Source organism: Tachypleus tridentatus, chromosome 10 (genome assembly GCF_004210375.1).
Source record: "Tachypleus tridentatus isolate NWPU-2018 chromosome 10, ASM421037v1, whole genome shotgun sequence".
In the NCBI taxonomy this organism is placed as follows: Eukaryota; Metazoa; Arthropoda; class Merostomata; order Xiphosura; family Limulidae; genus Tachypleus; species Tachypleus tridentatus.
The window spans coordinates 70,140,104-70,166,763 of record NC_134834.1 but is presented as its reverse complement, the minus strand read 5'-3'; the positions used below and the strand labels follow the sequence as shown (position 1 = coordinate 70,166,763).

Sequence of the window (26,660 nt, the reverse complement as noted above, 5' to 3'; positions counted from 1 at the left end):
AACTAGGTTCCAGGTGAAGAGCATGTGAATTCTGGATGTAATGTGGTGCTCCCATTTGTTGATCACTTTTATCTTGGTACACCACTGTTCTGTGCAAACACTTTCTATATGGATCATGCCCACACCAGCTCTTCTATCTTCTAAATGTGGGATTCTAGCTATATTGTCAGCAGCTGGTCAATGTGTTTTGGAAGCTAACATTTTCCTAACCTAAAAATATATTTCTAACAAATTTACCTTTGCTGACACTCTCAATTCTGAATTTATTAAATAAAAAAAACAAACAAAAAACGTTATAAATCAAGAACAGACAAAATAGTCTAAACTTGCATTGTGCATGACAGAGAATGAATGAAAAGTTATAAATAATAAATTAAATATAAAAAAACAAATTGAACTAATCAATATAAGACATGATGAGAGGTGTACCGAGCAGTTGTGAAATTATTAAAACAACCCTCTCATTACTGGCAATACCTATTGATGAGATGTTGGGATGCCAACGTTGGTAAAAGTCCCTAGGTCCCAACAGCTGGAAATCAGCCTCTAGCTGGATTAATAACCTATACTTAGCCTTGAATAGTATTTTATAGTATGTCACAGAAGCTTGTTTGAGTACTTACTGGTTCTGAGCTAACCAAATGACATACTAAAACATTGACAAGGTGTAGTGGAATGTGAAGGCTAGATGGCTGTGCCGACACTCTTCCACCCAGTCTCTCCACTAGTAAGTCTTGGTGAAAACTTTAAGGGTGAAGAAATTTGCAAATTAGATATTGTCAAAGGCATTTAAGTGGAGTATAAAAGACTGGAGTAAGTAAGAGCAGTGCTTAGATGGGCCAAGCAATGTTGAATAACTATACTGTCAATGGAGGTAAGTATTACTGGAAATACAGTTTCAGTTCAGAAGAATGTTAACTTCTGTAAAACTTGTAGATTGTTTTTAATATTGGCACCTACTGCCATGAAGTATTGTTTTTCTAGTCAACTTTTTATGGGGCTTAGAAACAATGAATTTATTGTTATAGAAAGCTCTAAGTTTTCAAATTCTCTACAAAGTTTGAAAAAAAGAAATTAATGAAAGTGTTTACACAGCTAATTTTGATGAATAATCTCATTATTTAAAATTTCAAGAGGCTGTTTATTTGTGTTCAGATTTGGCTCTTTCGTCTTCCAAAATTAATTTCTAAGCATATGTAGCTAAGTAACCATGCTTTATGTTTAATGGAATAATTCATGATCAAGTTTATGGCATTAGTTTTGGGATTCAAGGTAGCATTTGCCAAGATAAATTACTGTTTGTGTTGTTTCCATGAAAAGTATGGTTTATTAGATGTTATATTGATGTTTAAACCTTTTTGCTCCAGTAGATATGTAGATAGTACATTTATCATTTTCATTCATGTTGCTGAGTATTTATATAATAGGCTTATAAAGTTTACATGTGAATGTGAACAGGAATTGAATTTCCTGTTTCTAGATAACTTAGTTTTTCATCAGCAAAATAGTTTTGGTGTACAGTAGACACATACCATAAAATGAATTAGGTAAAGTGTTTATTAATCACTTAAAGGATTGTAAGGTATTATTCTGTCTAGCTTGACAAAATAATCTGCATCATTAAATATTTTGAATGTTATGAATTTGATAGTGATTTATGACAACAGTACAATATAAAGAAAGAATTTGGTTTCAGTATTATGCTGATTATCTACAGATAGAAATTCAACTTTTCTGCTAAATGAAACTGTTTTATGGAAAGAAGAGAAATATATCAGGATCAGGATCTTATTCACCAGTAATTATAGCATTTAAATATAATTTTGGATATATGTTCACTTCACATACAAAATTACTTGAACTGTGCAAAGCAATGACAAAAAAACAACACACACACCAGAAAAATTAGGCTATAGGTGCTGTAATTGATTGTTATTTTTGTATAAGATATTGAGTTTATTGTCATAGTTGGACTTAAGTTACACTACTGATAAGAGTACTCCTTCTGATGCTTTGTAATAAACAACTTACATTCATTAAAATATTCTTAAGTAAGAAACTCTTGGAATATAAAAAGGTTTTGAATTTTTAATATATTAAGTGATTAATAGCAAAGAAACACAAATTTGATTAAAACCAGCTTTGTCAATAAATAAGCATGCATTTTGTTTTACTAGCTGACATGTCTGCTGAAGAGCTCTTTAATATGTTCTTTGGAGGAGGATTTCCTTCAGGTAAAGCAGTTTGTTTCATGTGAAACATTAAAATTGTGATTATTTTACCTTTCTCAGTTTTGAGCTTTTTTACTGCTTTTATAATGTTAATTGAATAGTTTATAACATGTATAACAGTAAATTTGTAAAATATCATGACATTTTTTGAAAAGGATCCTCAATTTTAAAAAATACAAGAAGAAAACCTATACCTATTAAACATGATTTTTTGTTTGTTTTAATACAAAATCGATATTGCAGATAGATTACTTATAAACAGTGTCTGGAATTAAATGTATCCTTCTGTCTGAGTTTGGAGATGATGTTTGGAACTCTGATTTGAGTTTTTTTTCTCATGAGACCTGATTAGAACTCAACCAGAGGGCTATTTTTATGTTTATCTATGAAAGTAAAGCAGATATCTGTTTTTGTTTATAAATTCAGTTAGTTGTCAATTGAAGCACAAAATGGAAATCCTAGTAACTTTCCCTTTTTTTTTTTGTAATTTGTCATGTATGTGTGAAGATATTCTTTAGTCATTACTATGTATAAACATGTGGAAAAACATCAATGATTAAAAACAAGAGTTATAAAACTCAAATTAGAGAAAATTTGAACGTATTTTATTTGCCTTATAACTATTTATAACCATTTATTTTTTATCATTTTGTATTTTAGATATTACAATATTGTATATACATTTGACATTTTTTTACACCTGTTAAACGATTGTTATAAAATAGTTTGTTTCTCATGATCATGCACTTAAAAACTTACATGTTAGATGTGTTAACTATTGATTCTGATTTACCTGTGCAGTACCCCTGATGAAAGTGGTAGGTACTATAACACAGAATATTTGAAATTATCATGTTTGAAACATTTATATACTAATGTTTTAATAAAAAATCTGGATGAAAAAACAATTATCTGTCCTACAGGTCACATTTTTTATCTTGTGAGAATTGATCTAGTACATAAAGTTGTGACCTGGTGTTTTGTTTACTGCCACTAACATAGCACATCCAAGAACTATCAAAAATACTTTTGAGTGGTAAAACATCTCAGTGGTATACTCTGGATTGCCATCAGTGTTTATAATGACATTTGGTGACATATTATCTTTGCCAGCAAGCTGACTTATCAGTGCACTGACTACTTCCATATGATGCTTTCTTGTAATGACTACCTTTTGCATTATGTGGTACTGGTTGTAGCAAAATAACTGTGAGACCAAAATTACTTCTCTGCACCTCTGTAAGTGTGCAGCTGGCTTATGAACAAAAGTTTTACCTTTGTAATCTACACTGTCTTTAAGTAAAAGAGTAAGTTTTCTGAAATATTAAAAAAAAAAGGTTTATTGCATGCTTTATAAAATAAACTGAAATACATATCATCTGATGAGGAATGTTTAAACTTAGTTAAAACAATGTAACATTAACAGCAATTGTATATTTCATAGTAATAATTTTATCTTAATTTTTTCATTATAACAAAGCTTCTTTATAAACAACATTTGCAGTTTGTTTTCCATCTACCAGCGATAAAGACTTTGAGGTGATCTCACTTTTAAACACCCTACATCTTAATGACCATGAGAAAAGCCTGGTTGTTTGAGAAACAGTCTAGTAACCTTCATACTTTGATCTCAAATCCCTTTAGAATATTCAACATTGTCTAAAGCTTCAACCTGCCTAGATCGTTTGAGATTGACTCAGTAGGTTGGGAGTAATTCTGTAACAGACTTTTCAGAATAGGGTTAAATCCAATTTTGTAGTCTGTAGGACATTTCCTGTGGTTTAAGTGTTTACACATACAGTTTGGTTGACATTGGTGCAGTAGACTGAAAGGAAATAAGAGTGCAAATTGTATATTAATTATAATTCTTAGTTTATAACAAAGTGTTGGTACTAACTGAGAAATAACTCTTGTAACCACTTTTCTGGAATGTAAAATTACGTTTTCACCTTGTTTTATCTTGTCTCTCTCTCTCTCTCTATGTATATATATATGTGAAATTAGGTGGCTTTTGTTCTCACCCAAAAACAACATATAGAAAATGTAGTCTCGATCTGCATAGCTAGCTGATTATAGTTTGTTGAGAAATTAATATCTGTCATGTGGCTTTGCTGGCAAAATATCTGGCATAGCAACTAGGTTATAAACTCTGTCAGTGTTTCTTATAAAGGGATATGAATTGCTTTAAGTACATCTGTTCATTTTCTGGAATATGTATTGCTGAAGTTGTTAAGAAATTTGAAATCTCACACTCTTTTTGTGATACTCAGACACAGTGATGAACTGGTCTTCTAAATAATCAGTGAAATCTGTAATTAGTTTACATATTTAAGCAAAAGAGCTATGATTGGTACAGATTGTAAATAAAAATGTTAAACACACATTTACTTTTCACATGTTAAATGACAAGGTACACCTTACCTGTTTTTGTTTATAAATATTTTTTTACAATTCTGTTTATCTCTGATTATGTTTGTACTCATAAAAGTATAATTATGTAGACATTTGAAGGAGTTCTACCATTTTTATGATAGTTATAAATTCAACATCTTGCTCATTACATAACTTTTTTGTTTGTTTTATAAACTGTGTTAAAACATTTTCTATACTGAAACCATTATCTAATAACTAGGCCACTGTGGTTGATCATATTCTAGTGTTAAATGACAGTAAAATTTTTATTTTTTATGTATTGGTTAAATAAATGAAATATATAAAATGTTATAGAATTTTTATCTGGCTTATCAACGTGATTTCTGTGACTCCAGTAAAATATCTTACATGGAAGTGTTTTTTTGCTATTATTTTATCTAAAATATTTTCAGACACTTCAGGTGTTTTTTCATATGCTATCACTGTTGATTTCAAAAGTTCACCTTGTTGCACATGTTATGATTTCCCAGTACACAAAGATTACATGTTGTGTCTCTTTCTGATGTTTAAGTGTCACTTGCTGCTTTAACGCAGCTAATGTTACCTACAGTTGTTACATAATAGTTACAATGATAATTTCACTTTTCAACTTTACTGGATAATGGACAAAAATATTATCAGAAATAAGTTTTCAGCTTTAGGTTATCTTTGTGTTTGTATGTTCTGCATATTTTTAGTTTTCACAGTTGGCTTTAGAAACTGTGTAGTCAATATTTTTCAAGTACACAGAAAAATTTTTGGCACATTATTTTGAAGTTATTTAAAAATCATTGCATCTTGTTGAAAGAATAGTAGTAAGAGAAATTTTAATGTTTTGTTTTTAGCTACAAAAAGCATTTTTGAATTTTGTTTTGTTTTTCTTTATATAAAATTGACAAATCCTTAGTTGTATAGCTCCATAAAAAAATCTACAAAATAAATTTTCTTCCAATTAATGAATGCACCATTTAAAAACAGTTATTACTTTTTCTTGTAGGAAATGTTTATGTTCGTAGAGGAAACAGATGGCATAACTATAGACAACAGAGTGAAGCTCAGAATGATGTAGGTGAAATATTGATAAAGGTCTATTTGATAGATTTCCACCAATTATAAAATGAAGAGATTACATGTTTCATAGAACTTTAAGTGAAGCATGATCTAAGTTTTCTCACAACTGCTTTCTATTTTAATAATAATAACTGAACATATTTTAATATCAAGATCAATTACTTTTGCTTTCTGTTAAAAACTAAAGTTAGTTTAAATAACACTTGCAAGTAATCTCAGCCTGCACATATTACTCAGACAGAACTTTTAGTTACAAAAAAAAAAAAGTTTAAAAACGTTGTGATGTATGTAGGTACAACCTGTTAATTGTACATTTTTGGAACTGTAGGTTATGCTGTAATTTGTTTCATTGGCTATATCTAATGTGAAGTAATTTACAAATAGGTACTATTCAAATTATAATGGCTGTATTTAGCTGTGGTACATGATGCATGTTGTAAATTATTATTAGAATGAACATTTATAAGAAACAGGTTTACATTTGAGATAACAGCCTAGCTTTTATTACTTCACTGTTTCATGGCTTCATTTGAGCAAAAATTTAAGGAAATACTGTATTTAGAAAATTTTTCAGTAACATAAAGCTCAGTGTATTGCTTTATTACAATCTTCTATTTTATCATCAAGTGAATAAAAGTTATTAGAGTACATTAATAGACATTTTTAATATGGTACATTACCTAAGCTCATATAAATAGTCATTTTCATTCAGTGCTGCAACCTTTATATGAAAAAATTTTATGCATACTACAAGGCTTTTGCTTCTCCATTGAAATTTTGTTCCTACTGCAGAATCAGCTAGGCTTCATATGGCATTTTTGGGATGATTTCTCAAGTATGTTGTAATTTATCCAATTCCAACTTTTTCTGTGGTTCTTTAATACCTTTGTATTGACTTGTTTGATGTCTTTGGCTCTCATTTTACACATGTGGTTTTACTGTAATTGGGATTTTCTGGGTCATGATCAACCTTTTTCCTTATGTTTTTGTTGCCTCTTTCTTATCATGATTTTTGTATTTTTTCATTGGTGATATATTTTCAATCACGTATCTTAGATGATGGAATCTCATATGCAATATATGAATCAAAGCTCAACCCTTTTCTTTTTGGTTGCGTGCTTGTTGCAGTTGGAACCATGACACACTCCAATTTCTTTCCCATTCTGGTCCTTATTTAGCTGTCCCTGTCTATCTTCCATGGATTTCATATACTTGTCATTTTATTCAGTGATGATGGGCATGTCCCCAGTGGCACCGGAGGCTAACCAGAAGGTTCTTGTTCAGTGAAAGATTGGCAATATTATACTGTGTCCTTTTGGCAATTTTTCACTACAGTTTCATATATTCTTTGGGTTTTTATCAGAGGGACTACTTTTTTCTCTCCTCCTCTTTTGTCCCTGGTACCATTTTCTTCCCCTATTACTATGCTACTAACCTGCATCTTTCAGAGGCAGTACAGAATTTTCTGTCTCTACAGGCCATTTTACTTGTTAATTATCTTTCTCCAGTATGTTTGTTGTTGTTGCACTAAAGTGAAGACTGGCAGCCTTTACTAGGTTTTGTACCACCTCATTTTAGTTTTCATTTTGCCCTATTTTACTTTGGATTTGTTTCTTACCCTCAGGTGGGTTTTTTCTCCAGGTTTATGGATGACAAAAGAGGAATATGGTAAATACTTATTTGCATATCTTGACATTTTGTCACTTGTAATGCTCTCTTTGGTTTATTCTCCATGGGATGGTTTCTCTGTTTCACCCACTGCCCTTCGGACTTGCTTTGACCCTACATCTTTTGTCAAGCATTCATAGCATCAGTTTGTTGCTTATATGATCTCAGGTTGTATTTTTCTCTTTCTTTAGTAGAATGGCTATTGTCTGGCTGTTACTAACAGGAGTCCATCTGTTATTACCCTTATCAGCTGTTTCTGGCTTTACTGAGATGTTAATCAAGTTGGAGAAGTCCTAACTGTGATCTATCTAATATTTTGTCCATTTGATGTTTTCCATTTTCTACGTGTCATAATTAAGCCTGCCTTCTCCTCTTCGACTTCATTGGATGGGTTTCCAGATTTACAATGCTAGAATCAGTGGCTCGATTCCCCTCAGTTAACACAGCAGATAACTCAATGTGGCTTCTCTATAAGAAAACACATAGTTCAATTACAATGTGCAACATCCCATCCTCTTTGAGGATGTTTTCTTGCATGGTAGCTCTTATCCCATTTGGTCAGGTTCATACTCAGTCTCTTTTATAGGCTTTTCATAACCAATGGAATTTCACAGGGATCCTTTATTGGCTGTTATTACCTTTTTTCTACCCTTTTTGTCAGTCAGCATTGATGGTTACATATAATTTGCATATCAGTGGATGTCATGCTTCCTCCTCCTCATCTTGTTTTCCACATTTCATAGCTACATCCCTTTTGAGATGGGTGAGTGGGTTGATCAACTTGTAGATTTGAGGATCTTGGTCTGTGGCAGAGAAATCTTATCAATATCCTGGACTTTCTCATTGTAGGTAATGTTTTTGCTCATTTTCTTCATCTGAACAGAAATCGTTATTGGCTATTCATCATGAAAAGCCCATGAAAGAGTCTTTATATAAACCTGACTGAAGAGGATAAGGGCTACCATGGAAGAACACATCCTCAAAGAAGATCAGAAAAGTGTCACAAGCTGTAAACTACTGTTCTTCACTTATTGCTTATCTCAATCACCAGGACAGCACCCATTTTCACCATCTCTTTGGTTTCATACATTGGACCTTATATTGAATACATATGCTTGATATTCTCATCACTACAAATCATGTTTCGAATGCTTTCACATGTATCATGGATCAGATTCCTATCGAGGCAGTATTTATATGAGAGAGTGGTCTCTTGATCATTTTGTTTTTTCAGTGGCTTTGAGTTCAGTGGGATGCTCCTCAAATTGAGGCTTTTGCTTTGCCCATTGACCACAAATTGTTTTAGTCTCCAGTTTCTCATCTTTTTACTCTGGTTATCAGTGTTTTCAGATGGGAATGAATTTGCACATTTGTCTATTCTCCTGTTCTTCTCCTCCTCCAGATGATTTCATTTATCTTTGTTATTCTGTGTTCAGTTTTTGATAGTTCTCTCTTTTTACCATCTCAACTATAATATACATAGTTTCTTCAGCTCCAATTTCCTTCTCTGTCTCTGTAACCTCTTTGTCACCCTCAGTCATTAATGTTTCATTCAGACCTTCCTGTACTCTATTTTCATGCCTGGTTTTCTTCTTGCCATTAGGGAGATGATGTGGCTTCTCCTGATAGTTAGCCTCTATTTTGGCCTGTTTCATTTGTCATTTCTACGTAGAAGTTTCTCAACACAAATTGAATTTTTCTGTCATTGGTTTCTGGATCTCGGGTTTCATCTAATCAACCAACTGTTTTTTGTCATGCAGATTTCCTCTTGACTTTTGAATTGAATGTATTCTGTCTCCTCTGTCACAGATTTTTGGGTGGTCTTGTCCCACACCTTTCATCTTTCCTAATCCCACAGGTACTTATCTCTCCTACTCCTTTTTTATGAATTTTTTTGTCTGCTGTGGCAAGCTTCCATGACAGAAGGATATTAATATGGTCCTGCACTGCTTCATTTTGCCTACTTTTAATCCACTTTCCTAGTGCTCCTTGCTTCACTTTTCCTTATGTCTTCTTTCCTTCTCCTAATTCCTTGGGAACATCAGTGGTCTATTTATTTGTTTCACATACTTGTTAACCTTTTATTTAACTTCTCCTTTTTCCAGACAATTTCCTTCCAAACAGTTTGGCATCTCTTTAGGATAACTCCTCTGTTTAGCCATTTTCACTTCCTTCTGTTTCTCCCCTTTATCCTTGTCCTGATCTGGATAGCTTTCTATGTTCTGTATGTCCTCTTTTATATTGCCTTCATGGCTTTCTTCTATGGTGTTCATTCCTGCTTCTTTCTTTCTTGGCAACTGCCCTTTGTTCTTGCTCTTTCTCCGTCCTCCTTCAGGTTTGGCTTTCTCTTTCTCATATTCCTCTCATAGATTGTTCTTTGTGTTTTCTCATTTAATTCAGCACTTTACCTTTTCATTGGTTGGCACCTGACCACGTATTCTTTAACTTTTCAAACCAGAACTGTCAAGCCATGTTGACTTGCATGTTATAATTCCATGGCCACACATTGCACACTTCGGAAATGTGTTTTGCAAGATTGCTTGTAGGTTTATCCTTGAGATAGAATTATTTCATAGATTTGCCCATCTCAGGTGTAGATGACGTTCTCCAATATGATGTATAAAAACAAATGGGGATGAGATATCAAAATTGCAGGTCACCCCTTCAATTGGAATCCCTCACTCTACTTCTATGTGGATGTTGGTTTCCAGTGGCTTGGTTTCAGATTTAGAATTGAACCAATTAACATAAGTTCTCACACACATATTGCTGATGTCTGTATTTCTTCTTTATTTATAATCTATCATTAGTGTCATGGGTCACAGTAAAGATAATTGAAGATTGTCATGATTCTTTTTCTTCCTTTATTCTTAGGATGTTAATGTGCTTAGGGTGGTTCCGGTCAATGTCACTTTTGAGAGCTCCAGTATCTATCTGTCAATTTGTCATATTAGTATGTGCCCCATTCTTAAGTTGGAAGGTATTAGATTGCATCTAGTCTCATGAACGTGAAGATGATACAATTCTCTTTACCAACTAACTGTGGATGTCAGTTCATGATGGCCTTTTCATTTTATCCACTTTTATAATATCTGGGATTAAGTTTCATAAGTTTTGCATGGTTCAGATCACTTTCCAGCCACAGTTCTCTCCCAGTTGGATTTGCACCTATTTTCTATCCATACATGCAACATTCTTCTACTATGGGTGAAGAGTATGTCTGATTCAAAAGTGGTGCAGTTTTCAACAATAGATCTTATAATATGACTGTGTCATCTCAGGGAATGTCCTTTGGATGCTTTTAGAAGATGCTTATTTATTTCCCTCACATCTGTCCCTTCACCTATTTTGTGTGGGATTTTATCTATTTATATGGGTGGAGGTAAAGTACTGTATCATGAGTTATTTTCCTAAACTGAAAGTGTATTTCCAATAGGAAATACACACCTTCCATTCACACCTTCCACCTGCCCTCCCCACTGAAAACCACTGCTTCCATCTACCTAAATTTTAATTGATAGCTTGGTAGATCTGAATAAGGGGAGTCACATGCATCATGAGATTATGCCACACTCTTACTGGTGAAGGGCTTACACGTGAAAACCACAGCCAAGGCTTGTATTGGTTTTGTGGGACAGCATGTAGTTGGCATAATAATTCTTTTTAGCTGAGTGGGTTGTTTTCAGTGTCTAATAGTTATGAGGGAGAGAGTATTAGAGTAAAAACTAGTTTTTAGCATTTTTTAAATAAGAATGTTGAAATATTTCATGTAAGGATGTAAAATTATGTTTGTAAATGAAAGACATCCAATTTGATTTGTTGTAATTGTTTCAGTAATACTTTCATACACTAATAAAAAGATCTCTTTCATGTTTAGTATTAGTTGGTTTCTATCTACAGTTAATGTTAGGTCATTCTAGCTTTTTAATTATAGTAGATTTGTTTCAATTTATATTTTATGTTTGTTTTTTAAGTGATTAATCTATGGATACTAAGATAAATACTTTTTTTCCAATTTCAGTGAATTGCTATTCTTTAGAAATTTGGTATAAATTCTGTACTGGTGTAATTACTAAGATATTTTTTATTAGCTGTTAATATTATGATCATTGTATTTTTCTAACTATCAGATTTCTCAAGTATGAATATCTAATATTTACAACTGTGCTTTAGTTTACTGTTGGAAATTTGTATCTGATGAGCATGTTTTTTCACAGCAAAGTGGCTATAATGCACTCCTCCAAATGATGCCTATTTTGATCCTCATTTGTCTATCTCTTATGAGCAGCTTCTTTATTTCAGAACCTGCATTTAGTCTTATTCAAACATCGTAAGTGTCTAAAGTTCCTCTTTTTTTATTTAAGAATCCTTTTAATTTAGTGTTTTTGTAAGAAACTGAAGCATAAATGATGTAGAAAATTATGGATCAATATATTTAACTTTTTATGTATGTATAATGGCCACTAATATTTTAAAAGATGGGATACTTTGACCTTTTGCATCTGACTTGGTGTAATATACATGAAATTATATATAGGTTTTCACACGTTAAGTATTCATACTATAACTTTTGATGCATTATGTACACCTTCACAAAATTTGGTGGACTTTTAGTTAAGATTACAACTTCCTATTTACTCAAAAAATCATATTCATTAACCCTTTTGCAATGGGTCATGGGTCAAAGGCGATGTCATCGCATTTGTTGACTTGCATTCATCGAACTACTATTTTATGAATTTATATCAATAGGTTTGGAGTCAAATTGTAGATTATAATTCAAACTTTAATGTTATATATAAGAGTTAATATCTTAATTTAAAAGCAAATATTAAAATAACACACCTAAATATAGATTTTAGTGAGTCGCATGTTACTAAGATTTATATAGGTTTTAAAAAATATAAAACTTTGAGCAGACTAAAGGTGCAACCTACCTCCTTTAAAACTTGGACCAAAAGAAATGGTAGCCTTTTTACAGATTAAAATGGCTGAGAAATTTACTCTGGGGGCATTCTAAGGTGTTTATTGGTTATTTGTATGTCATATTCTGGAGTAAGAGTATACAAGAGACTATTTTAAAAAGAAAATGGAGAGTTGAATGAAGCCACCATGTTTAATTCAGTACACAAGTCATATCTCAGCAAAATAAATAGATATGAGGTTCTTCTTTTATATTCCAGCTTGTTAATTTGTGTTCCTAATTTGTATTAAACTATAGGCTTAGTATTTTGACATCAAGTAAATCTAATTTTAACAAGTGCTGAATTCAACATATCATGTGACTCCCAACAATTGATATTTAGGTGTGTTATTTTAATATTTACTTTTAAATTAAGAAAATATCACATATATAATAAAACTTGAATTACAATTTACAAGTTGATTCGCTTTCAAGCACTACTAAATAGTATTGAAGAGAATTACCATTTCAGTAAAAGGTTAAAATTGAAATTTCTTCATAGGATCTATATAAAACACTAGATAATAATTCAATTATATCAGATGTTCATTGCAACAGAATTCTGCATTAGTTTACATTGTATTGAAATTAAGCCTTGGCAGGTTGTGATTTGATATAATTTGCTGACATATATAAGGCATACTAAAGTTTTCTGTTCTCATGTTTAATTTGTGGCAAACTATTACTTGTTGTTGATGTACAAGTTGTGAGAGAAGTTGTGGGCTTATAGTTTGTTTTGTTGATTTATAAATATCCTGCATTATTTTAGGAAGCTCATGTCACAGTTGATACATGTAACTTGTAGTATTTAGTTATATGCAGAAGGTGTTTTGAAATTGTGTCTGAGATGAATATAAATAGTAACACAGTGTTGTTTATCCCAGAAAATATTTCCATGAGAGGAAAACAAATAATATGAAAATACCATATTACGTAAAAGAGAACTTTGCCAGTGATTATCAAGGAAATATAAGAAGAATAGAAGTCCAAGTAGAAGAAGAATATGTAGCAAACCTTCGGACATCCTGTTTCAGGGAGAGAAATTATAGTACGTGTCATGATATAAATGTTATGTATAATTCTATACCTTTTACAATTTAGGATTGTTCTGTTATTCGTGTTCTCACACATGCATTTTTTTTTATTCTTTTCTGATTTGTTAGCTTAGAAAGTTAAGTTTTTTTTCATTATTTTTTGAAAGTTTTTGTTTATCCTTTGATTTACTAAGTAGTTATCTAGGATTAAGAATAAAACTTTTTATAAATACAGAGATATTAGTAAACAGTTGTGTAGCAGAAATATAAAACCATTTTAAATTTAGCATCATGTTTATGATAATTAAAATTAGCAAGCAACCAAAGGATTTCTTTCTTACACGTATGGAAATAGTGTTTTTGTACATACTTAAGAATGAGACACTGTCACGTACAGTAACCAACTGTACTTCTTTATTCTTACATAATTTTTTCTCAATTTCAGAGGAAAGCATGATATGGCGAGCTCGCAATTTCTTGGACCGAGAGCTTGAGGATAAAGCAAAGAGGCTTGGAACTCCTTCATGTGATGCTTTAAGTAACTTGTACCATAGAGACAGCAAAGGATTATAGTGTTGATAATGGAAAGTGTAAATAATATCCTGAAACTCAGGAATTCTAAGAAGTTTAGAGTAGTGTTGATTGTGAACAAATATCTGTCCCTTGCTGTTCTGCCATCTGCACACTATATTGTAAGTCTTCAAACTTATATATATATCTTTATTATCTTTTTATTGAACCTATAAAAAGTAAGAACCCTCTCATGCAACATAACATTGGTTGGATTTCTTGTTTTTTTACAATAGAAATAGTATTAAATTTTCTAAAGATATGCCAATATAAATTCAGAGAGAAACAATGTCACATTCTTTGGAACTATACCAAATGAAATTCTGTTTAAGGCCTTATTGTATCTAAACAAGTTTGCCTTTGATATTAATGTGACGTAATTACAAGGAGTGATGAAGAGAGCAGTGAATTTATATTTTCTAAAATACTTTGTGAGGAATTGTTGTCCTTTATGGCTGTTTTTATTAATATTATTTATCACATTTGTAGCTGCACAGTATCAAATCCTAAGAAACCTCAAGCCTCTAATTTGTACATGATGTTACCCCTTCAGGTTACTTTGCTGATGTTAGTAGGTAAACAAAAAATATGGAAATCTTATGTGGCATCAGTTTTTGTAATTGTTCTAAGATGTGACAAGTTAAAAGATTAACTTTTAAGTTCCCTTTTGGCATAATACTTAAACATGATTCTTATGACCTTTTGTTTTGTGTTTTAATACATCAATCCCAACTTAAAAGTATTCTGACCTTTAATGACAAAATGGCACATGAATTAGTAAATTTCAGTAGTTCTATTAATGAAAGTTAAAAGTCTATAACAATCACTGCATTAGTACATACACTAATTGTATTTAATAATTCTGATTATTTTGGAGGCAGATCTTTTGGGGGGAAAATCAAATGTCATTAGCCCTCTATTTAAACTTATTAAATTACTACAACTATCAAATTTGAACATCTGTGTTGTTCCAAGAGTTTGCTATAATTATGTATTAACAAATACACCATTATTCCATTTCTAGTAAGTGCAATTTGAATTTTTAATGAACTCAGACTGTACCTGTGTACTTGAAAATATTTTTAAAATGTAATTTTGTTTTTCTGCCAGATGAGACCGGAAATAGTTTGGGACACTAATATTATGTGCATCCAATTAATGGTATCTGATTGCATTATTTATCTCCTCATAAAATATTTTGTGCATAAAAATACCACTTATTAATATAAAGAATTAAAACTGACTTTACAAGTTTTTTTGTTTTTCAGTGGTTGTATCTTTTTTTTTTAATTGATTATTATAAGACAATTTGAAAGCGAGTAATTTAAAGTTTTGTAATAATTTCAGCTGAAATCATTAAGTTTCTCCATAGTATTGAGTTTTTAAAATAAAAGAAGTAGCAACTTAAAAACTTTGAAATATGTAAAAATCAAGGTCTAATTATTTTTGGCCCAGCATAATTATGATAAATTGGAATGTCTTATCAGTTTTTTCAAATAGTGTTGTATCCAGTTCCAATTATCATTGCGATTCTTTAAATAATGGAATGTATATTTGACCTTTATAATAGATAAAAATGAGATTTATATAACCAACTGTTACCTACATCTTCAATGCTTTCTTTTTACTATTTTAGTTAAAATATTTTGCTATTATCACATGAAGAGAGAATGCCAATAAAATGTACAGTTTACAAATTGAACAATAAAACCCTTTTTATTAGCTGAAGTGTGCTGTTGTACTTGATACTGTATACACTTGAAATCAAGGAAAGTTTCAAATAATGGATATCAGTTAAAAACTAGAATAAAATAAATACTGGTAACATCTGTGACATGATTAGCTAAACCAAAAGGTATTACTTTATTTCTGTATGAGTAGTGTGAATGCATTTTTTCATACTTGAACAGACACCAAAATTGAAATTATAAAGCAGTCTTTATGGTTTAAAATAATGCACACTTGAAAAAGCCAGTATTTATTTAACAAGATTGTCATTTTTATTTTTATTTTTTTTAGTTAAGAACATTATGAATAACTGATGATAAACTTGTGTTTCTAGAATAAGAACGTTATTGCAACGTTCTTGCAGTTGTATTTCTCTCAGAAGGACATCTACATATATGGTTATATGCACGACATTTTTGTATACAAAATATCTTGTAGATAATGACTTTGTTCATAAGAAAATTAAATTTCAACAATGACTTTTCAAACTGAGACGACATGCACATTACATGACATGATGCAAAATTTTACATAAATTATGAACAAAAACATTCATTGTACACATGAAATCAAACTTATTATATCTTAACATAATCTCTTCAGATATATTATTTATCAAAAAACCTACATATTTCAGAAATGTTAAATAATTGAAAAATCAAGTACATATGACTTTTACTATAAAGTTTCACAACAAAAACTAATGTAAATTTTCAGTATTATTTATGCATTAATGGAAAAGTGTTCAAAGTGACAATAAGACAATTTTAAAGTATCAGGTCATCCCTTAAGTAATGTCTGATTTTGGGTTCAGGAAAAAAGTAAGGATTTCAAATGCTTTTAATGTTATTTAATCAATAATGTATGTTCCATCATTATTAATTACTTCCTGCTGATGATTCACAAGCTTCTGAATACCACTTCTATAAAATTCTTGGGGTTTGGAGGAAAAGAATGTAGAGAAGGTAGTTTTGACATCTTCATGTGTTCCAAGTTCCTTTCCATCAAGATAGTTCTGCAAACTTTGGAACAGATAATAATCAGATGGGGTAAGGTCTGGGGAATAAGGAGGATGTAGAAGTTTTCCCTAGTCTAGCTCTTTAATCTTTGCATATGTGATTCTTGCTGTACGAAGCCATGCATTATCCTGGTGTAACACATCACCTTTATGATTGATCAAAGCAGGCCTCTTTTCTTTCAGTGCAACATTCATATGCTCTAACTGTTGATAATAGAAGTCTGATGTAATTGTTACATTGAGTGGCAGCAACTCAAAGTGGATCACACCAAATGCTTAACAAGACTTTCCTAGGGTGAAAGTCCATTTTGGACTGTGCTTTAGCCAGTTTATCTGCACTGAGCCATTGCCTGCGGCACTTATAATTTTTGTAATATATATCCATTTTTCATCTCTAGTCACTAACCTATCCAAAAAAGGTGAGTTACGTTCACGAGAATGCAGAGAAGTGCCAATATCCACTCTTGCTCTAAGGTTGGTTTCTGTCAAATCATAAGGGACCCATTTTCCAAGTTTTGACACCTTTCCAAGCTGTTGCAGATGACTGAACTATCGAATGGGTTGAGTTAAGCTTCTGTACTAGGCCTTCAACTGTTAGTGCAGCCAGCAGCAAGTCATCATTTAGTTCAACAGGATAACCTGGCACATCACTTAAGCTGTAATCACCTGATCTGAACTTCTGAAACCACATTCGACATTTTCGTTCATTAATAGACTCTGCACCATAAACACCTTGAATGTTTCATGTAGTTTCTGCTGCAATTTTGCCGTTTCTAAACTCATAAAGCATTATATGTGCTCCTCAGACACATCCATCTTCATAATTGTTTATTTGATTAATGATCTGAAAAAGTGGAGTTGGGTTGGTTTCTTTTATACATGTCCTACTACATATTTTATTCATTAAAACCTTCTACAAAGACAGAAATGATGATACAATTTCTGTATTAAATTTTCATATGTTACATATGGAATGACCTGATACACTGTATGCAGCATGAGACATCATGTTGATAACTTTGCTCGAGCTGCAGTTCCTGTAATAACAATCATTATCACCAAAGTGTTGATCATTTGTTGTAATGAGCATGGAGATATGTATTATAATTACTGGTGTCTATTACATATATGAAAAATAATTGATTTATTAAATATACATGCTTTAACATTTTCCTTACTGAAATTATATATTTTAATAAATGAGTTTCTAAAGTATGTGAAACCTGTATTTTCTTGAGATACTGCAAGTGATGTTCACATTTTAAAATAGCATTTGCTATTCTTAACAAAATCATACTCATGCACATTGGTCAGAGAATAGTTAAAATCAGTTAATGAATCTTGAAATGGTTGTAGGAGCCTTATTATTTACTTTTCTAACTTTATAGTGAGTGCTGTTTGCATTGTAAATTTACTGATGAAGTTATAACCCTATTATTTTCTTCTAAAACCTGTAGAAGCAAAAGAAATTTTGTTTTCGTTTTAAATAAACTTCTTAAATATTATAATAAAGAGGGTGAAAAAGAAAGTTTTGTTTACCTTAACACAAGCAATAGGTTCATATTTAGTTTATTTATAGTTAAGCACAAGGCTACACAAAGGGCTATCTGTGCTTTGCCAACCATGGGTACCAAAACCTTGTTTTTAACATTACAAGTCTACAGCTATACTGCTTTGCCACTGGGGAGTTTCATATCAAGAGAATTTCATTAAGATAAACATGTGCTCTGGTCACTTAAATATTAATTTCCAAAGCCATTAGGTTTTTTTCAAAAGAAAAATGCTGACAAAAACATATTTGTTTTCATTGTGTATACAGATAGCAGTAAATATTATTTCCTAATGTTTTCTTTAAAATTTGTTACACAAGTAACCACTGGTTGTGTATGTATTTTCTTATAGCAAAGCCACATCAAGGTATCTACTGTGTCCACCAAGAGGAATTAAACTTCTGACTTGAGCATTGTAAATCCAAAGACTTATCACTGTACCACCCCACTGATTATCAAAATACAGACTGTTACTTTAAATTGTTTGATATTACCAATTACTGCTCTACTGCCTTTCCCACAGTAACAATTATAGAGAACAAGTTTTGTTACTATGTTACAAATTCTCATCATACCGTACTATTGTCTTTATTGTTAAATAACCCAAATTGCCGTACAAATTACATTCACTTGTAGCCCTTTCTGCAAATTCTTATCAAATGATACTATAATTACCTGATTCACAAGTAACTTCTCTATCTCAGTTCCTGTTGTACTTTACTATTGTGTGTGTGTGTGTGTGTGTGTGCGCACACAGAAATATATGTAGGGGATCAGCTTTTACAGTACAAGTTAACAGACTAAAAAAATGTGTACTTTAAAGTAAATACAAGTTATTCAGCCCAAAAGACTTATCTTCCATTCATGTAACTATGACCACAAATATACCATAGTGAAATGTAAGGAAATGATAGGGGCAAATGATCCTTCATGCAGGCATCCATGAGTGTGTAATATTTACAAGCAATCTTTCTAACAAATTACTGTTGCAGTGTAATACACGTTATGATAAAAACTAAGTATATTTTAGTGTTTGATTCACAAGGAATCACTTGCAAAAATTTTACTTCCAAGGTATCCAACTGACTTGATCTGTGAGAGTTATTTAGCTTTAATGTACTTGAATTAAAGAAAAAACAAATATTCCACTCTGAAGTCATTATTTCATATTCACTTATTTTACTGTCATTTTGTCTGAATAGCCTAGTGTTCTTATCTGTAATGTTGCTTTATTCTGGTATACTAGCAAACACAAGTTACATAAGCCAATTTAGAAAATTTATCATGTAACCAGTTATTATATGTATATTTATGGCAGTTAAGATGAAGTAACTACAAACTGATATATATGAATGTAAAGGCAAAAACAAGATGTAATGCATTAAAACATAACATTTGGATTTAACAACTTTTATTGAATAGTCTTGGTATAAAAAATCATACATAAAGTGATATAGAAAAATATTTTTCCATACTGAAAATGCATGCATATATATTATGCTCATTCTTTAACAGACTTTCTGTGACCAGTAGAATGGTGACTTACAAAATAGTAAATATTATAAGTAAAAGGAACTTTGAAATTAACAATTTTTCTACTGACAAATTATTCTGGTATTATTTAATAGCAATTAAAAGAATGAGCAGCACATTTGATCAGTGGTTTCTAAAACTTTTTCACACTACAGTTTAGCAAGATCTTTAGAAAATACCTGTAGACTATTAAAAGTATATTAGCCTGCACTGTTGTTTCTTAATTTAACTTATAAGAAGCATGAGACAAAAGTTACAAGGTTCACTTATCTCATCATAAACCAAGGAGGAAATAATTTACTTAATCCGAATAAATGTACACATTATAAACTGAATCTTTCATTGGACTTTTTTTTTTTCACTGGATATTTCCACACACACACTGGCAGTAGGGAACATAAAAACATTGCACTAAATAACACTAAATTTGGGAAAATAAACCATTTAATATATAACTCATTCATTTTGAAGACACGATGAGTCTTTCAAGATCACTCAAAATTATTATACATGAATGATAACAAAACTATAATTTTCAGCTACATAATATATATTTTTTAACTAGTGTAAACTCAAATTCAATGAATTTGTATTTTATATATGTTCCCTTAATGTTTTGCTAGTGAATGTGAGTTCAATGTTTACTTTTGATAGAGCTTGCCTTAGTTGAATCAATGTTATTTACCTTTAAGACTGAGGCATTGACCAAGGGCCATTACAACATAAATCATCTATATATTTGTTGTTTTTTTTTAGCTTCAGACAGCTAAAATATGTTCCATATTGTGTAAGTATTTTTAGCAGTAGATTACTTAGCATTTACACACTGTTATTGGCACAAAATTCTAACAAAAACTACATACAAAACAAAACAAAAAAATGCATTATTAGGACTACACAAAAATTTGAAATTTTTGTCTTGTTGAATAGTGAATCACACAAAAAATCTGGCACTTGTTGTTTGACTTAGAATTTGTCTGAATTTTGTATAAATCAAACAGACATTTAGGTAAAAAAAGGAATAATTCAAAATATAGGCCTAAATACAGTAACAATAACTATAAATACTAGTATACCTGTAAATGATTGAATAAAATATTGAGGCATGTTGAAATATAAAACTGTAAATATGTTTGTATTCTCATAATGGTCTACAGTCAGTTATTTTCCATATCTAGAAGTATGTACTAAGTTATTCGTCAGTGGTCTTTCAAATTTGAGCTTTTTAAGTATTTGTTTTATACTTATTGAAACAGTAACAGTTCTATAACAGCTACCTCCAAACAGTGAATACATTACAGAGCTTAAAATGTAATAGCTACACACATTTAAAAAAATAATTTTCATTACTCTTATTACTTAACTTAAATATTCATAAAAAAACAAGATAATTTTAAATAGCTCTCAAAACGTTTTGTTTTCTTATGCTAAATTCTGGTACTAATAACATATTTCAATATGCCTTATATTAAATATTGAGGGTTACAAAATTATGTTAGACAGTATTAATGTTGACAATTAAAACAGCTTCATCCAAAGTACCACCATCACGAACTCTTTAGAATTTCTAATAAACCCACATTCCTCAACTTTTCAACATAGTTCAAAATCGACTTACATTTAATTCAGGACACATCTTGCATATCTGCAAAATTTCTTTAGTGGCAACATTTTTTTTACTATCTGCACTCCTCAAGATGCTAAAGTGTTCTGAAGCGATATTTGTGTCAAGATCCTGTAAACAGTGGCAAAAGATTGATGATTATTACATGCTATGTTTTACAGAAGCTCAGACAATGTATGCCCACATACCCAAGGTTATACCTTAGATATGTAAATTCATGTATGATGTAAAAGTGATGCATTACAGAAATCCTGTCTTACATCACTTATAAATTTACATGTCCAAGATGTAACCTTGACTCTACAATACATTGTCTGAGCTCAAGTATTAAAGAGCATGCACAGCATATAATCAGTCATCCATCTTTCCTCACTGTGTAGAGGACCATGATAAAAATGTCACTTTAAAACAATTTAGCATCTTGATGAATGCAGACAGTGAAGAAATTCTACTATTAAATAAATTTTGTGGATGCACAAGATGCATCCAGAGCTAAATGTTAATCAAACAGCATAACCTCTGTTCCTGAAACTAGTCTCAAATCACTATCAGGATGAATTTATCTTTGGATCAGATATGTATCAGAAATAAACTATAAATAAAGTTCCCTGACTTGTTACATCATTCTAACCTAGTTAGAATGAGAATGAATCGATCTGATGAAACAAGATGTTACTTCGTCAAGTACTTTTGACATTTAGAAGATACTTTACACGACTTTATTTAACAGGCTAACAGTTAATAACATGAAAACATACAATGTATAAACAATTAAAAACAAGATCCTATACTATGACCAGCTGAAAGTTGCAGTTTGAAGTAATGTCAAATGTTATCAACTCTAGTAGGTACCAACCAATGGAGCTTTTATGTGGATTTAGGTGTAAAAGGTAATTTTTATGTAGTTCTTACATACCTTCTTTCACCAAAATATATCCTGCTGAAAGATTAAAAGATACAAACAGTCAAGTATACATGAAATTTAACTGTAGATCTAAATAACCCCATGTTCTTTTGAAATGAATGAAAATAAATTTTGTCCATATGAACATTCTGCCTTGCCATCTTGCACATCTTATGTAATACAAAGCTCTGTTGGATGATAATTTCTAGTGGTAGCTAAGCTGCAAGAAGTGGATAGTGTGCTCAGCTGGTCACAGTATGGGTTTTGTTTAATTCCGGTGAATTTTTATGTTTACAGGTTTAAATTCACCTCAAAACCAAAGGTGAATAAAGCTTTCCAAAAATTTAACTGAAAACTAAATAGTATCAAATTTTCTCTCACTCATAATAAAGTATAAAGGTGTGTATGTGTTCATAAATGCTGAATCAGCTAATGAACACCAACAAAGCCAAATGTTTCATAAATTAAACCTACTCCTTATAAATGTGATTTATTAAACACTCTGATCTGAAGTAAATATAGAAATTATTACCTCTTTAAAGTTTGACTTGACCTAACATGGGCTTAATCTTTATGATTCTTGTCTGATTTAAGAATATAAAGGTAATATTCTTTATTTGTTACATTTTTAAATAAAACATGTTTGTTTGTGTGTATATATATTATTTGTACATATACATACACATAGTAAAAGCTTTATCATCTAGCATCTGCAAGACTTAGGCAGTGCTGGACAGATGAAAATTGAAGTTGTAAAAGCATTTTCCTTGTAATATCTTACAGGAAACATTTTGACACATTGTTAATGTTCTAAAGTACAGTATTTCTACATCATCAAAAACAAAGCAGTTTGAAAATGTAGTAACTGTTGCAAAAAAGTGCAACAAAAATCCCTTAAACTGTACAATAATATTCATAAGCTTCAGTATTTTAAGTAAAATAAACAAAGCCACAGAAGTGCCACTGAGATACAATGAGCACTTATATTTGGAGATACTGAAATTTTTGGTCACAGGAGCTTTCCAAACAAGAAGATGCCAGATGACAAGGCTTTTACTGTATATAGTTTTATTTGAAGGCTATTCTATTGAATAATTTCTACACATACTGGACATCAGTCTGTTATGAATAAGAAAATACAACTATAACATGTTCTTCAGTTTTCTTATTCAATATGATGGCAAAATTCAATGTAAGTAAATTATTTAATGGTATCTTCATGTTAATGTATCATTTGATACTAATGTGTAATATTTAAAAAAAAATAATGTTAATAATTACTCTACAACAAATTTAATTATAATGATTAAGCAACAAATAATCACTTTTTAAATTTCAGTTATTGCTTTTGTATGATACTAATATAAAACACTGACCTAAAAAACAAAAAGAAACAAGACAAAGAAAAATGACTAATCCTTTGGGAAAAAAAAAGAAAAAAGGGTAGCTTTTCCACATTCACATGCAGGATATTCAAGTTTTATAACCTAAATCTTAATCTGTGAAATGCAGTCCACATTTCCTTCTAAATTCTTGCCCTCTTTCATGAATCCATTTGTTTGATACTACAAAACAACCAGAGAAAAGTAGGTTATAAAAATGCCTTTTACAATAAGATCATAGAAGACATCATTATTGTGAATTAGTAGCATTGAATTCATATTTTAAATAGTTCCCTTAGAAACGTAAAACATAGCAGTCATTCCAAGTTTTGTTCTCTTACCAATTTTAAGTCAGTGACACATCAACATATATTACATCAATGAACTTTTTGTTTTGTTTTTATCAATACTTTACCCCATTTAAATCCAGCTAAGACAGGACAAGCTGCATGCCTTGTTAGCATGTCTCCTTCCCCACTCTTGAACAGGTTGTACCAAAAGGCTGCTGAGCCCTACAACCAAAACAATGCACAAAACGTTTACTTAACCAAGCAAGAGAGAAAATCTAATGCAAATGGATAAATAAAATGCTATTAACACAAAAAAATATTCAGAAGTAATACTGTAGCAGTTACAATTATAAAAATGATTAAATTATTAAAACTAACCTTCCTGGGCCATACTGCTACATTAATATGAGGAAAAACTGTAGCACCTCCTTCAACATCACTCATCTAGTGAAGAATTGAAAAAGAAAATAAAGAGATGTCAAAAATTTCATCATAAAGCTAACTCATATAACAGTTATTTTTGCATGGCAACAGACTAATAAGCTTACAGCTTGCTGTCATATAAGCTATAGGAAAGCAAAACACTAAAGGTCTGTAAATTGCATTAATCAATCTCACAATTGAATTTTTCTTAAAATAATTATTTTTTACATGAAAACAAATAATGAATTTTGACATCTACTTGAGTTGTAGGTAGATTAACAGTGCTGATACATTTAAAACATTTGTTCAGGAATAACACAGCTGTTTCAGGTGAGTTGAATTATGAATTACACAGGCCTGCAATGGTTTTATTGTCTTGAAATTTCTACATGTTCTATGGTAATTCCTATACACTGAATCTGAAAGTGATATCCATTTTTCTCCAGACTTTTCACAAAATGTCATATGTACTTTTACACAAGTGAACCATTTTCATTGAAATTGGATCACATTTTGCTTTACTTAAAATGTTAATAACCATTGGTTATAGATTACTCAAGACCAATCTCAACATGAGAGTCTAATCAATCATTCTAGAACCCAAACATAATAAATATAATCAAAAATGTTCTCTGTGGTAAACAAAATAATAATTTGATTCAAGTATGAGTTTTTTTTTTCTAACTGGTGAAAAAAACCCCAAAGAAAACCTTTACGTGATATAAAAAAAAAAAAAAATGAAATCTGCTTAGCTGAATTATGGAAAATCCATTATTAAAACCAAAACAAATTTTATGAAGTTTAAATTTGCAGGCCTGTGTTGCTATCACATTAATCAGGTGTTAATGCTATAAGTATACATAGATGTAAGTATACTATTCACAATAATCATTCTATATCAGTCAAATCATGTGGTCAGTACTTCGACTTGTTGTTAGTTGATCTATGTACACATTCCGAGTTCATTAAACTATTTGTTTGTTTGTTTTTTGAAATTCGCACAAAGCTACTCAAGCACTAGCTGTCCCTATTTTAGCAGTGTAAGACTAGAGGGAAGGAAGCTAATCATCACCACCCATCACCAACTCTTGGACTACTCTTTTACTAACAAATAGTAGGATTGACCATCACATTATAATACCCCCATGGCTGAAAGGGCAAGCATGTTTGGTGCAACAGGGATTCGAACCTGCTACCCTCAGATTAGGAGTCAAACGCATTAACCCACCTGACCATGCCGAGACAGTTCATTAAATAAGGTCATGTTTGTGGTATATACTGGTCTGACTACACTGATGAAATATAATTGTCATTTTATACATGCTCACATAGAAGAATTAGATAACAAAGTCAATACTAACCTTTATGTTATCCAGGAGAAAAGTTATTTCAAATAAACAAAAAAAAAAAAAGACACTAATCAAGTTAGAAATGAACATAAACCCATGTATTCCATTGTATTCTAGACCTTACACGCGAGGCTACAATAAATTAAGCACATCTGTTACTTACTTAGATCAAATTATTATTTTGTTTACCATGAGAAACATTTTCTATTATTATATTTGTTATGTTTGGGTTCTAGAATGATTGATTAGACTTTGGGTTACAAAAATTATATCTTCATATAATCCTTAAAAAAATGATTAGTAGTTTCAGAGTAAAAAATGGTCAAGCATAGCAAATACAGAAACAGTAGCAAGTTATTTTCTGGAAGCTGTGTCCAAAGTTCTTACAAAAGAAAAACTGTGCCACATAATGGTCTGTACAATATAATCATAGAAAGACTATATTGTATGTGAAGGAAAGCTCCAAACTTCATCATAATTCAGTGAACAGGTTTAACACATTAGCTTCAGTAAGTTAATTATACATAGTATAGTTACCCATATAAGTCACCTAGGTTAAGCAAAAAAGAAGTGTGGTCAACACTAGGATAGTAATTATTAATATTACAGTTGGCAGCAAATGTATTAATCATTTTTACATATTTTTTGTAGACAAGTTCTTGTGGAAAGGCTTTTATGCAAAGCTTTGCAATAGTAAGTCAACCTAAAAGTTATCTTTTACCCAAGAGCCTTATAATAGTTGATTGCTTTATAATATCAACCTCTCTGCTCTAGTAGGATTCACAATGGAGTGTTTACTTAAAATGTCAATGAAGGTCACTATTGAAAATAAGAGTAAACAGTTTAAATATTTAGCAGTCTGTGACTGATGTTGGAACTAGTTTTTTTATCTCATACCCAACACCCATTA

The 26,660-nt window shown here is 31.0% G+C and overlaps 2 protein-coding genes across 8 annotated transcripts in view; one reads left to right on the top strand and one right to left on the bottom strand.

The window, feature by feature from the left end:
* Window positions 1–15,671, top strand: part of LOC143229521 (dnaJ homolog subfamily B member 12-like) — a 41,856-nt gene extending 26,185 nt beyond the window's left edge. For all 4 annotated transcript variants that reach the window (XM_076461981.1, XM_076461982.1, XM_076461979.1 and 1 more), the window contains 5 exons: window positions 2,178–2,234; window positions 5,641–5,708; window positions 11,600–11,712; window positions 13,230–13,393; window positions 13,825–15,671. In XM_076461981.1, coding sequence (XP_076318096.1) covers window positions 2,178–2,234; window positions 5,641–5,708; window positions 11,600–11,712; window positions 13,230–13,393; window positions 13,825–13,952 — 530 coding nt within the window. In that variant the 3' untranslated portion in view covers window positions 13,953–15,671. The remainder of the gene's footprint in view (window positions 1–2,177; window positions 2,235–5,640; window positions 5,709–11,599; window positions 11,713–13,229; window positions 13,394–13,824) is intronic.
* Window positions 15,672–19,639: 3,968 nt separating this feature from the next.
* The window catches only part of LOC143229520 (prolyl 4-hydroxylase subunit alpha-1-like), a 41,366-nt gene continuing 34,345 nt past the window's right edge, over window positions 19,640–26,660 (bottom strand). For 3 of the 4 annotated variants that reach the window (XM_076461977.1, XM_076461978.1, XM_076461976.1), the window contains exons 12-14: window positions 24,357–24,422; window positions 24,104–24,200; window positions 19,640–23,871 (exon numbers count right to left, since the gene is read on the bottom strand). In XM_076461977.1, coding sequence (XP_076318092.1) covers window positions 23,801–23,871; window positions 24,104–24,200; window positions 24,357–24,422 — 234 coding nt within the window. In that variant the 3' untranslated portion in view covers window positions 19,640–23,800. Of the gene's footprint in view, window positions 23,872–24,103; window positions 24,201–24,356; window positions 24,423–26,660 lie in introns of those variants that run through there. The other variant, XR_013015915.1, reaches the window with a different exon arrangement.